This window comes from Eublepharis macularius, chromosome 7 (genome assembly GCF_028583425.1).
Source record: "Eublepharis macularius isolate TG4126 chromosome 7, MPM_Emac_v1.0, whole genome shotgun sequence".
Lineage (NCBI taxonomy): Eukaryota > Metazoa > Chordata > Lepidosauria > Squamata > Eublepharidae > Eublepharis > Eublepharis macularius.
The window spans coordinates 129,314,111-129,327,628 of record NC_072796.1 but is presented as its reverse complement, the minus strand read 5'-3'; the positions used below and the strand labels follow the sequence as shown (position 1 = coordinate 129,327,628).

The window sequence follows — 13,518 nt, the reverse complement described above, 5'->3', positions numbered from 1 at the left end:
ACATTTTTCACACTAACATGTCCCCACTCACTCAAAGGTGTGCACATGGCATTTGGCCAAAGACACCATTGAGAGATTACAGGGAGGCAATAAATCTTCTACGGCTTTCCATAGAAGCTTACAGCTGGAAAACACCAGTAGGCCATCTAGTTCCTGCTGTGATACGGGATCATTTATCCACCAGTGGTTACCCCATGATTCTTTTGAATTAAGAGATCATCCCCTTTTCGATATCTAGAGCATCCAAATGTCTATGACTCTTTTCACCCCAATATGCTGCAGAAATTGTACATAGTACAAAGACAATTGAAATTCAGGAGCTGGGCCGCATAATTTTCCTCCTGTGCGATCTCATTATCTATAGAGTTTATTCAATCTCATCTTAAGTGCCCCATTTCCTTTGCTTCTCCCTGTACTAATATTACTGGTATTGATATTTTCATAAGGTACTATTACTGTTTCCATTTCAGGGTTCATTTCCTTTTCTTTTCCGGATCCTGCAAAGATACATGTGGGCGGAATGAAATCAGGCTGTTTTCGCTGTCATTAGGTGTCCTACCGCAAAGGGAGATTGCCGTGGTTAAGTTTTCACAATTCAGCGATTAGGACTCATTTGCAGGACATATCAAATGACCACACAGCTCATAACTTTGAGTAATTCCACAAAGCACACTTGGAGAAGGGTTGATTTTGTATTCTCCTCACACCACAATGACCTTGAGTGCAGAAAAGACTGCAAAGGCATGCCAGTAGAAAGTTGGAGGCACAGCTTGAATTTATGGAGTGTGTCCTAAATTTGGAGTCCGTTCACCATTTGTCAAGTACCAGAGAATGCAGATGTTATGAACTGATGGAGGAATTAATAAAATCCAATCTTTCCTGTAATGTAGAATCTGCCTATTATCATGTTCTGTCCAACAGGGGAGAAAAACCTCTTAAGAATATCCTGTGGTGAGCTCTAATTTCTGGAGGACTTCTTAGGAGAATGTCTGCAGATCTCCAGCTTGAAATCCCTCTGGCATGATTGTTACAGAGGCTAGAGAGAGAGAGTGTGGTATCTCTCTACAGCTAGGACGTGAAAGATCCAGATTCAAATCTTCACTCAGCTCATTTAATGAGCTCAGTCCCATCATTCACCCTCACCTACCTCACAGGATTGTTGTACTTAAGATCGAGGAAGAGAGAACTATGTGTTTATTTAAATGTTTACAGCATAAAATCATAGAATCAGAGAGTTGGAAGGGAACTTCAGGGTCATCTAGTCCAACCCCCTGCACAATGCAAAAAATTCACAACTACTTCCCCTCCCACACCCCCAGTGACTCTGCTCCATGCCCAGAAAATGGCAAAACACCTCCAGGATCCCTGGCCAAACGGGCCTGGAGAAAATTGCTTCCTGACCCTGAAGTGGCAATCGGCAGTACACTGGGTATGTAAGAAGGGGCCACGAGAACTAAGCGCTGATGCAACCCTTCCTGCCCTCCCTCTCATGATTTGCCTGGGTTCACAGAATCAGCATGGGTGTCAGATGGCCATCTAGCCTCTGCTTGAAAACCTCCAAAGAAGGAAAGCCCCCCACCTCCTGAGGTAGCCTGTGCCACTGAGGGACCGCTCTAACTATCAGGAAGTTCTTCCTAATGTTTAGCCAAAAACTCTTTTGATTTAATTTCAATCCATTGGTTCTGTTCTGACCTTCTGGGTCAACAGAAAATAACTCCACACCATCCTCTATATGACAGCCCTTCAAGCACTTGAAGATGGTTATCATATCACCTCTCACTCATCTCTTCTCCAAGCTAAACATACCGAGCTCCTCCAACCTTTCCTCACAGGACTTGGTCTCCCTCAATGGCATGTTTTGCCATTGGGGAAAAAGTGGGCTAGTAGAAAGATCTAAACAAATACATCCCTTCCCCCTCCTTCACTTTATCTTCACAATGACAGCCCTGTGAGGTAGGTTAGGCCGAGACAGGATGACTCACCAAAGGCCTCCCACTGAGCTTCCATGGCAAAGTAGGGGTTCGAACCTGGGTCTTAGTCTGACACTCTCACCGCTGATCTGAGCACTTCCAAGAAAGTGTAGAATGAATATGTGACAAGAGGATAGGCAGAACTTTAAATGTATAAATCTAATATTATTATTAGATTATTATTAAATCATCACATGGAGATACTTACGGAAAAGAGAAAGTGCAAGCAGGTGATGGTTCTGAGATTAGGCAGGTGGTGACATGGGACAGGGCCTTCTCAGTTATGGCACCAAAACACTGGAACTTTTTCCCCACAGAGACTCATTTATCCCTTTCTGTTGCCGTATTCTGCCAACATTCCCCCAGTGAGCCCTCCTTCTTGCCCTATGCTTTAATAGTTTTTCAAAATGTTTTTATATGCGCATTTTTGTTCTGGTTTTGATTGCTTTAACAATGAGTTTTTGTTGGTTCTAATGGTTTCTAAGATGTGATTTTATGATGTATATTTTTTATTTGTTGGCCACTTTGGTGGCCCTGAGGAGAGAAGAAAAGTGGGGTATGAGTTTGAAAATAAAGAAAGAAATGGTTTAGCAACTGTGGATGCTGTCCAAGGTTCAAGAAGCAGCTGGTGGGAAGATGGGTGCTCCTCTTGCAAGGACCACCTTATAATCCACAAGTATATGCTGTTCAGAAAAATAAATAGGGGTGGACATTACAAAAGAAGGACAGCATATACTGTCCTATATACTAATACAGGGGAGGGCTAGATCAGAGGCAAAATGTCTCAAAAGATATGTGCTCATATATCCCATGCTCATACCCCATGCTTGTTTTTTGACAACCTGTCACGTACTTCTATGGTAAGGGGGGCTTGCAACCCTAGTCCAGCTGTTGGTCCAAGAACCACCATATTTTTATTCCATACTGGTAGGGTTCCCATGGCACTATGCCCCCTGGTGAGGGGGGGCCACAATACTTACTGGGACTCTTCTCTACATGTGGGCCTGATTCTTTGAGAATTGGCCCCAAATGAAGTGTGGGAGCACTCCCACAGCCAGCGCAACCACATCATTTTTAGAACTGACATCATCTCGTCTGTCGAGAGTGTGCGCACCAAATGTGTTCCCCTGATGCCTGCCAGTGACAGGCGATCTCTAGGCAGCTGGAAATCTCCTGCCAGTCACCAGCAAACAGCGGACAATTAGGTAAACCACCAGGAGATTGCCTGCCACTGGCAGGCACCTGGGATCCCTATATGTTGGCCAGCAACATGGGCAGACGCTAAGAACCAGCTGAGACTCATGATCACAGCTCTCTGTACCTGAGTCACACACACACATCAGAGCAATGATCCCCAATCTGGGTTCTGATAACTTAACAAGATGGAATGCAGGGGACGGGGTTGCCAGCCTCCAGGTGGTGGCTGGAGATCTCCAGGAATTACAACTGCTCTCCAGGTGACAAAGGTCAGTTCCCCTGGTGAAAATGGCTGCTTTGGAGGGTGGAGTCCGTGGCAGTATGCACTGCTGAGGTCTCTCCCCTCCCCAAATCCTGTTGTTTCCAGGCCCCACCCTGAAAATCTCCAGGAATTTCCTAGGCCAGAGCTGGCAACTAGGGTTGCCAGCCTCCAGGTAGTGGCTAGAGATCTCCTGGAATTGCAACCAGTTTCCAGGCCACAGAGATCAGTTCACCTGGAGAAAATGGCTACTTTTGGGGGGTGGACTGTATGGAATTATGCCATGTCAAGGTCCTTTCCCTCCTCAAACCCCACTTTCTCCAGGATTCTCCAGGTTTCACTCCCCAGATCTCCAGGAATTTCCCAACTTCGAGCTGGCAACCCTAGCAGGGGACAAACATCCCTCCATCAAATTGGCCTTGGTGCTTCTATGATCTCACTCGTACCTCTGTTCTGTAAAACATGTCCGGATTTATCTCTCTGGGAACCGCTTCTTACTCAAGCTGATTCTGCACACATTGGATAATGCACTTTCAATCCTCTTTAGAGATCATTTGGAACTGAAGTTTCCGAGTGTGAAACAAAAAAAATCACTTCCAAACGATAGCTAAAGTGCATTGCAAGTGCATTATCCAACATGTGCGGAATCAGCTTCAGTTTCTCTAAGTTTCCCATAATTCTCTTTGGGGCCTAGCTAGACAGGCTTACCTTAACATAAGTTTGGCCAAGAAGCAGGCCCTATTATTGATAAACAGGTCCAGAGGAAGTGTCATATCTCATTTACAGAGCCTTAATTGCAAGAAATTCTATTGATTATTTTTAAGCATTCAAAAAGAAGGTTTGCAAAACCCTAAAACATTATGTATATATATATATACATTTATATGAGGATTCTTCATTCTGGAATGAACTGCAAAATTAATAGGATCATTGTTTTTTTTTTCTTCCAGTTACTAGGTGAAGAAAGATTTCAAGATATTGAAAAAATTAAGACCATCGGCAGCACATACATGGCGGTATCTGGATTATCTCCTGAAAAACAGGTGATGGGTCATTTCAGTCCATCAGCAAAGAGATATAATGTGTCTCTCCCAACTGCTTATCTAAAGTAAAGGATGCAAAAATCAATTTATACGCACACAAAATGAATTAAGTGGGGTAAAGCAGACGTTTGTTCTTGTCTGACATTTCTGTGGGCTCCGTGAAATGTCTGACATCTGCTTTATCATTGTGTGCACCTTGAACATCCATACAACATTGGCACCTTAGTAATTATTACTGTTCGTATTCTGAATACTGTTATGTAATATTAGTATGCAGTCTGATAATATCAGAACTTGGAGTATGAATTTGATTTGTAGTATATTCAGAGCAGCCGAAAGGCTTCTTTCCAAGATTCGTAATTAACTTTCAGAATTCGCCACTGATGAAAAACTTAGATGGCTTTAAAAGGATTAAATTCCTGGAGGATACAATGTTGGATCTTTGGCCCCCACCCTGTGTCAGACATTGTGGATATGAGTGACAGTTTCTCCTTCATGGTTGCACCGACAATTCCCAGTTTGGCTCAGGAACATGGCCCGTATGAAAGGGTTTCTGTCCCCCACTGTGTGTGCTGCTTTCACAATCTTGGGTATACACAATTTGGCCTGTTGGGGAAATCTATATTTCTTCATATTGTTGGACACAACCGGTGTCCTGAATGTCCCTTTAGCCAATCATAATAAGAGACAGATGCAGAGTCCTGCAGATGAAGCAATCTATAACTGTTTATTAAATGATGGAGGAACGATGGTTACACAAAGAGTAAAAGGTCCCCTTGTGCCCAACGCTCATCAAAGCTACAATAGCAGTACAAAGCAATTAATACCTTTTGGTTAATTATAATATTTGTTATTCTATTGGCTCAGAAAATACAGTGGCCCCCATTGGCTCAAGTGGGCGACCACCTCTCATGATACAAGGGTCTAAGGGTATTCTTATTGGAAGAAACAACTTAGGTCAACAGCACAATTACAATATAATATCCCCCATTCACACACAAAGAGATTATTTTGAGTTGGGAAAATAATGGAAGTTGGGAGGCTGAAAACCTTTCATGTATGCTGCCTTCATGCCTGACCTGGATAGCCCAGGCAAGCCTGATCTCCTCAGATCTCAGAAGCTAAGCAGGGTCGACCTGGGTTAGTAATTGGATGGGAGACCCCCCAATGAAGACCATGATCATTACACAAAGGCAGGAAATGGCAAACCACCTCTGTTAATGTCTTACCTTGAAAACCCCAGCAAGGGTGGCCATAAGTCAGCTATGACTTTGTGGTACTCTCCACCACCATGCTGCATTCATGACCGAAATTCGGCTCTGCGTGCTCAGCAATTGAGGAGAACCAACAACTCATATCTGACTGTCACGTCCAACATTTTTATTTATTTTTTGTTTATTTATTTTTGATTTGTATTCCACCCTCCCCACATTTCCAGCAGGCTCAGGGCGGATCACAGATACATAGAGGTTAAAATATATAAAACAGTTATTATAAATTAGCAACCATAAAACAACCAGATTTACACAATTTAAAATACGTATAGGATGGGGACCCCAATCCCAACCAGTGTAAAGTGTAAATCCAGAAGGTTGTGATCTGAGGCAGGAAACAAAGAAGCCTGATGGCTTGCACAATTTTAAAAGAAATATTGCAGCTTTTTTCTATCTGATGCTTGACGTCGCTAAAATGGATTTCTGTGATTTTTAAAACCTGTATTTCTATTGTGTTTTCAAATTTGTAATATTTTTTTTATTGTTGTGAGCTGCCCTGAGCCTGCTTGTGGGAAGGGCAGGATATAAATGTGATAAAATGAACAAATAATAAATAAAATAAATAAATACTCATGAGCTTCCAGAGATCTCTAGTGACCTCAAGTGGCAACAGATGAACCTCTGCCCACATTAATGAAACAGTACTTAGTTATTTTGGTATTTATATCTCACCTTCTGGGATGGGTCCAGGGCCCTTTTCACACTGCTTACCTGCTCCCAAGACGTTGTGAAATATCGTGCAAAACCCGTGGAAGACAGCGTCTTCTCACAAGAGTTTTGCGCAACATCGCACAAAACTCTTGTGAGAAGATGCTATCTTCCGTGTTTTTTGCACGATATTTCACAATGTCCCGGGAGCAGGTAAGCAGTGTGAAAAGGGTCCAGGTTTTGTGGGGCCCTAGGCAGTGAGTCCCCAGCCCCCCATTCTCTGCCCACCACCAGGACCCCTGCTAGTGTGTTCTTCCCGTGTCTGCTCAAGAGCCCTCCCACCACCCTTGCTCACAGTTCCTGCAGGCCTTTCCCAAGCAGTACTAGGCAGCGCATGCAACAGAGCGTATGGGTTGTGGATCGCTAGCAAGCAAATGTACAAGGGGAATCAGAAGTAGTAGGCTGTGCCAGAGGCCCGTGCCTCAGCGGCTGCCCCGCTTCCGCATATGCTGAAGCCAGCCCTGCTACCTTCCTTCCTTCACAGAACTCCGTCGACATCCAGGTGGTCTTCCCCCACCCACCCACATGGATCACCCTCCAGTCCTGCTTAGCTTCAGCGAGTCTGCTGATAGAGATTTTTTTGGCTATATTTTTGTTTGAAACAAACCAACAAAATAATAGAAAAGATCAAGAGTCCAATAGCACCTGTAAGATTAATAACATTTGTTAGCCAAAATTTGATACCATCTGAAGCAGTGAGCCTGTGACTCATGAAAGCTCATATCCTACCACAAATTTTGTTAGTCTTATATGTGCTACTGGACTCTTGCTCTTTTTGACTGCTGCAGACTAACATGGCTACCCACCTTGATCTATCTTCATGGAAAACAAAATAATAGTAAGAGGGGATGCAGAAAGAAAAAAGGGATTATGTGACATAATTGTATAAATCAACAATAGTTATATATAACCAAATATATAAAACACAAAATATTTCTCCCCACCATCACCTTGATTAAATTTCTGAAGACACTTTCTATGAAATGCCATGATACTTATTTATATTAAAATACATTTATATTGAACACTTTAATTACACATTTAATAACTAAACTATTTTACTGATAATTATTCTTACTTATTCTTAATTTTCAGCTACAATGATCAAAAAGGCTTTCCATTTTTCCAGAAATTCTAGGATCGGCCTGTTACGTATATAAGATGTTAATTTTGCCATTGGTGCATCATATAACTTACTCATCCATTCTGTCAAATCTAGACAAGATCTTGCCTTCCTTTTTTGCTGATATCATGTGACTTCTAGCTAAACTCAGTTTTGGATAGAGCTTCTGCTTTGCATACAGAAAGTCTCAGGTTCACTCCTCGGCATCTCCAGTTAAAAGGAGCAGGCAAAATGAAAGATCTCCACCTGAGAACCTGAAGAGATGCTGCCAGTCAGAGCAGGCAGTGCTGACCTTGATAGACCAAGAGTCCAAAACAATAGAAAAGGCTTCAGATAGAGGTCTCAATTTCAGTCCTCAGCATCTCCAATTAAAATGATCAGGTAGCAGGTGATTTGAAAAACCTCGGAGAGCTACTGCCAGTCAGAGCAGGCAGTGCTGACCTTGATAGACCAAGAGTCCAAATCAATAGAAGCCAGGTTCAGATAGAGCTCCTGCTTTGCATGCAGGTCTCTGGTTCAGTCCTCAGCACCTCCAGTTAAAAGGACTGAAAGACCTCCACTTGTGACCTTGGAGAGCTGCTGCCAGTCAGAGCAGGCAATGCTGACCTGGATAGACCAAGAAGAAGCCAGTTTTGGATAGAGCTCCTGCTTTGCATGCAGAAGGTCTCGAGTTCAGTCCTCAGCACCTCCAGTTAAAAGGACTGAAAGACCTCCACCTGTGACCTTGGAGAGCTGCTGCCAGTCAGAGCAGGCAATGCTGACCTGGATAGACCAAGAAGAAGCCAGTTTTGGATAGAGCTCCTGCTTTGCATGCAGAAGGTCTCAGGTTCAGTCCTCAGCATCTCTAGCTAAAAGGACTGAAAGACCTCCACCTGAGACCTTGGAGAGCTGCTGCCAGTCAGAGCAGGCAATGCTGACCTTGATAGACCAAGAGTCCAAATCAGTAGAAGAGGCTTCAGATAGAGCCCCTGCTTTGCATGCAGAAGGTTTCGGGTTCAGCTTGCAGCATCTCCAGTTGAAAGGGTCAGGTAGCAGGCGATGTGAAAGACCTCCGCCTGAGACCTTGGAGAGCCAGTCAGAGTAGAAAATACTGACTTCAATAGAACAATGGTCTGACTCGGTATAAGGTAGCTTCATGAATTTTCTTCCACTTGTACAGACACACATACCTAATATTTCAAAGCAATTTTTCCCTGATATGTACAGTCAGTGCACCATAAACAGATAATTTTACCTCTAAAGTAAAAAATAAATCTGAGTTTGGTGCTATTAGGGCATAGGAATGGAGGGTTCTTTGATGTCCAGAGGACGACTGCCTCATGTATTTAACGAGTTCTTCCTTTAATTCATTCCCCAGCAATGCGAAGACAAATGGGGGCATTTATGTGCCCTGGCGGATTTCTCCATTGCACTGAACGAAAGCATTCAAGAGATCAACAAGCATTCGTTTAACAACTTTGAACTTCGCATTGGTACGTACAGCCTCGGTCCTCTGGAAATAATCAGAATCCTGTGTATGTGCCTATGTTGTTCACGAGGAGGCCCAAGGGAAGAGATTTGGCCATTCATTTCAGTAAAACTTACCTACACTATTGTATGCATCCCCCTTTACATGGAGCACCCCTGGAGTAAATTACATCCTTGCAAGGCATAGAGTCTTCTCTATGCATTCCAGCCCTTGCATGTACAGCCCAACTGCGTATGGTTTTAGGTTTTTCATTTCTCTCTCCGAAACCATTTGTTTGAAAATGACTAATTGTATGAACGTTGGAGAAGGTGAGATATTTCTGGCTGGGAGAAGCAGCTTTCCATGATATAGGACAGCTTGGGGACTAATACTGCCTGGTGCATGCGTGCTTTCCATCTGCTCAGCCTCTATATGTGTAAATAAACCATTTGTTACTAAATGTGCCATCTGCAGTTGATGTGAGAAATCAGTGATCATTATCTTCCTCGTTTGTGTTTGAATTCAAAGGAACAATTTTTAAAAAATAGGCTGGAAAACAATAATTGTGAACCAGGTCAGGGAAACGGCACTTTCTCCCGTGCCTGCACCACAATGGGCTCAGAAGGGGGTAATGCTGCATAGGACGGCATTATTAATGTGTGCAAAAGGGCAACTGAATCTGTCTTGGCATGGAGGTTAATAACATCGCATAGCAGAAGGATAACAGGCATTAGCTGCCCTTTCCAAAAACATCCCCCAAAGTCTTTATTTATCTGCTTTGTTTATACTTCACTTTTCTCTTCAGCAGCGACCTAAAGTGGCTTATGACATTCACCGTTTCTCCATTTTATCCTTACAACAACCCTGTGAGGTAGGTTAGGCTGAGAATGCAGGCTGGTGCAAGGTTAGTTGGCAATGTTCCATGGCAAAGTGGGGATTCAAGCTTGGTTCTCCCAGATCCAAGTACCACACTGTCAACACTACACTTTGGAAAGTTCTTGAGTCTGATTTTATATGTAGCCAATGGGGAATGCCTATTGCAAACTACGAGCAATCAGTGAATTTAGACTGGAGTAACTCGGAATAGGATTGTACTGCAAATTAAAGAAGGGGGAATTATGGAAGAGAGCGGGGGCAATCTTTTCCCAAGTAAAGTTCCACTTACTCATCAGAAAAGGAGTTTTAGACTTCAAATCCTTGGAAGTTGTTAGTACCGTCTCAAATAGCCTAGCAACCGGTTCTTTGTACAGTGAACATAAAATGTTGTCAGATTGTCAGGCTGATCCTGCACTGGGCAGGGGGTTGGACTAGATGGTCTGTATGGACCCTTCCAACTCTATGATTCTATGATTCTATGTTGCAGCCAACTGAGTCTTTCAATTAGAGGTGTCAAGGATCGAAGTTAGAGCCTTTTGCATTCCAAACTGGAGTTCTACCAATAAGCAATGGCCACTACACATTAAGGTGCTGCAACGTTCTGGCTTGGAGGGGGAATATTATGTGTCATCAAGCTTTTTCCAACGTACGGTCACTCTATCAATTAATGACCACCAAAATGTCCTATCATTAACAGCCTTGCTCACATCTTGCAAACTGAAGGTCAAGGCTTCTGTTATTGAGTCAGGCCATCTCATGCTGGGTCTTCATCCTTTACTACTGCCTTCCACTAAAGGTAAAGGTGCAAGCACCGAGTGATTACTGACCCATGGGGGGACGTCACACCATGACATTTTCTTTGCAGACTTTTTACAGGGTGGTTTGCCATTGCCTTCCCTAGTCATCTCTACACTTTACCCATTGCCTTTACGGTGTGGTTTACCATTGCCTTCCACAGTCATCTACACTTTACCCCCAGGAAACTGGGTACTCATTTTACCGACCTCGGAAGGATGGAAGGCTGAGTCAACCTTGAGCCGGCTGCCTGAACTCAGCTTCTGCCAGGATTGAACTCAGGTTGTGACTGAGCAGAACTTGGGCTGCAGTACTGCAGTTTACCACTCTGCACCACGGGGATAGCATTATTGTCTTTTCCAGTTAGTTCTTTCTTCTCTTGATGTGACCAAAGTACAAAAGCCTCAGTTTCATCATTTTAGCTTCAGGCTTGATTAGATCTAAAACCTGTTTATTTGGCTTTTTGGTGGTCTGCAGTATTGGTGCTGTCATTGAATTCTCTTTTCTCTTTCCTTTGTAGGTATCAGTCACGGCTCTGTTGTCGCGGGCGTTATTGGTGCTAAGAAACCCCAGTATGATATCTGGGGCAAAACTGTTAACTTAGCTAGCCGCATGGACAGCACTGGCATTAGCGGGCGAATGCAAGTGCCTGAGGAAACATATCTCATCCTGAAAGATCGGGGATTTGCCTTTGACTACCGAGGGGAGATCTACGTCAAGGGCATCAGCGAGCAAGAAGGCAAAATCAAAACCTATTTTCTTCTGGGAAGAGAACAGCCGAACCCTTTAATCTTGCAACCCAGAAAACTGACTGGACAGTATTCCTTAGCTGCTGTCGTCTTAGGGCTTGTGCAATCTCTCAACAGACAAAAACAGAAGCAAATCCTGAATGAGAACAACAATTCCGGGATCATTAAGGGACACTACAACCGGCGGACTTTGCTAAGTTCTGGCGGGCCCGAGTCGGTCGCCCAGGCCGAGGGCAATGACAAAAGCGAATTGCCATAAACCTGCATCTTTTGGTGTGTTTGTTTCTTTTTTTTTAATTTCTTTTTTATATATAAAATAAATATATAAATAAAAAATATGGTTTATTCTTTTGTAGAAGAAAGGCTTTTCTTTTTAGCGCATTGGTTCCACCCATTCTAGCCTATGGCATGCCCCAGGTACTTTACCGGAGAAAAGACGTTGGTGGGAGGGTACAGTGAAGGGCTTATTCAGCAGCGGTCAACCTCTCTAGTGAATGCGCCGCAGCTCATGTTCAAAACACTTTTCCACTGTGTAGTACAGTATATGTTCAACTCTCCCATGTATGTAAGCACATGTAGCTAGTTTGGAGTTGTGGTTAAGAGTGGCAGGACTCTCATCTGGAGAGCCAGGTTTAATTCCTCACTCTACCACTTGAAGCCAGCTAGGTGATCTTCGGTCAGTCACAGCTCTTTCAGAGCTCTCTCAGCCTCACCCACCTCTCAAGGTGATTGTCATGAGGATAATAATAACACACTTTGTAAACCATTCTGAGTGTGGCATTCACTTGTCCTGAAATCGAATGTTGTTGTTATTGTTATTGTGCCTTTTATGATTTGGCTCCAGTCTGTGATGCTAGGAAGCAGGTGGTTCCACAATTCTGGAGAGGGAAGTGGGGTTAAATCTATGCTATGGGCAGGCCCCATATGCTCCTCCAGCCTCCTGTTGGAAGGGTGCCACGGCGAACTCTTGCTGCCCAGCTCTTCATGCCACAGGTTGTCCATCTGTAGCCATCCAAGTTAGCACATGAGATCCACATGGAAAAGCACTTGACAAACTTACCTGCACTGGATTTTGCACTAGTTCATGGGCAGCCATTGCACCTTGCTTAGAAGAGCTGGGGTGGTGTAGCAGTTAGAGTACTGGGATATGATCTGGGAAATCTGGCTTTAAGATTCCATTCAACTTATAATAATAACATTCAATTTATACACTGCCCTTCAGGACAACTTAATTCCCACTCAGAGCGGTTTACAAAGTATGTTATTATTATCCCCACAACAATCACCCTGTGAGGTGGGTGAGGCTGAGAGAGCTCTGAGAGAGCTGTGACTGACCCAAGGCCACCCAGCTGGCTTCAAACGGAGGAGTGGAGAATCAAGCCCGGTTCTCCAGATTAGAGTCCTGCCGCTCTTAACCACTACACCAAACTAGTTCTCACTAAAGTTGTTGGGTGATTTTGGGGCAGTCCCTCTTCCTCTTCCTTTCTCAGCCTAACCAACCTTACAGAGCTGTTGTGAGGATAAAAAGGGTAAAGAAGACCTGTGTATGCCACCTAAAGCCCTTTCAACAAAGAATAGGATTAAAATGTACTGAACAAGACTGAGCTTTTATACACCACCTTGAATATCACTCACAGCTATTGCCATTGCAGTGACAAGCCAAAAACTAGATCCTATTTGTGACGGCATGCTCCTGCACATGACTCCCCATGTTCCTGGAGCCAGAAGGGGCTGGCTTTCCTAGGGGAGGTGGTAGCATGGCCCTTAGAGGAGTCAAGAGCTCAAGGGAAAGCTCTTGGGAATTCAGCTTGGTAAGACACACCTGCCATTTTATGCTTTCCAAATTTGCTAAAATTTAATTTAACCTTAAGGACCCATGAGAATTCTTGACTGACTTCTCCTATTGGTAGTAATCCTTGGAGAAAGCTGGAGTGGTGGAGAGTGTTGTCAAGTCATAACTGATTTATGGCAACCCTACTGAGATTTTCAAGGCAAGACACTAACAGAGGTCGTTTGCCATTGCCTCGGCAACCCTGGTCTTCGTTGGAGGTCTCCCATCCAATTTCTAACCAAGGCC

At 43.7% G+C, this 13,518-nt stretch overlaps 1 protein-coding gene across 1 annotated transcript in view; it reads left to right on the top strand.

The window, feature by feature from the left end:
• ADCY8 (adenylate cyclase 8) overlaps positions 1–11,701 on the top strand; it is a 177,104-nt gene extending 165,403 nt beyond the window's left edge. The window contains exons 16-18 of the mRNA XM_054985744.1: positions 4,377–4,469; positions 8,932–9,046; positions 11,213–11,701. Coding sequence (XP_054841719.1) covers positions 4,377–4,469; positions 8,932–9,046; positions 11,213–11,700 — 696 coding nt within the window. The 3' untranslated portion in view covers position 11,701. The remainder of the gene's footprint in view (positions 1–4,376; positions 4,470–8,931; positions 9,047–11,212) is intronic.
• The last annotated feature ends 1,817 nt before the right edge of the window (positions 11,702–13,518 follow it).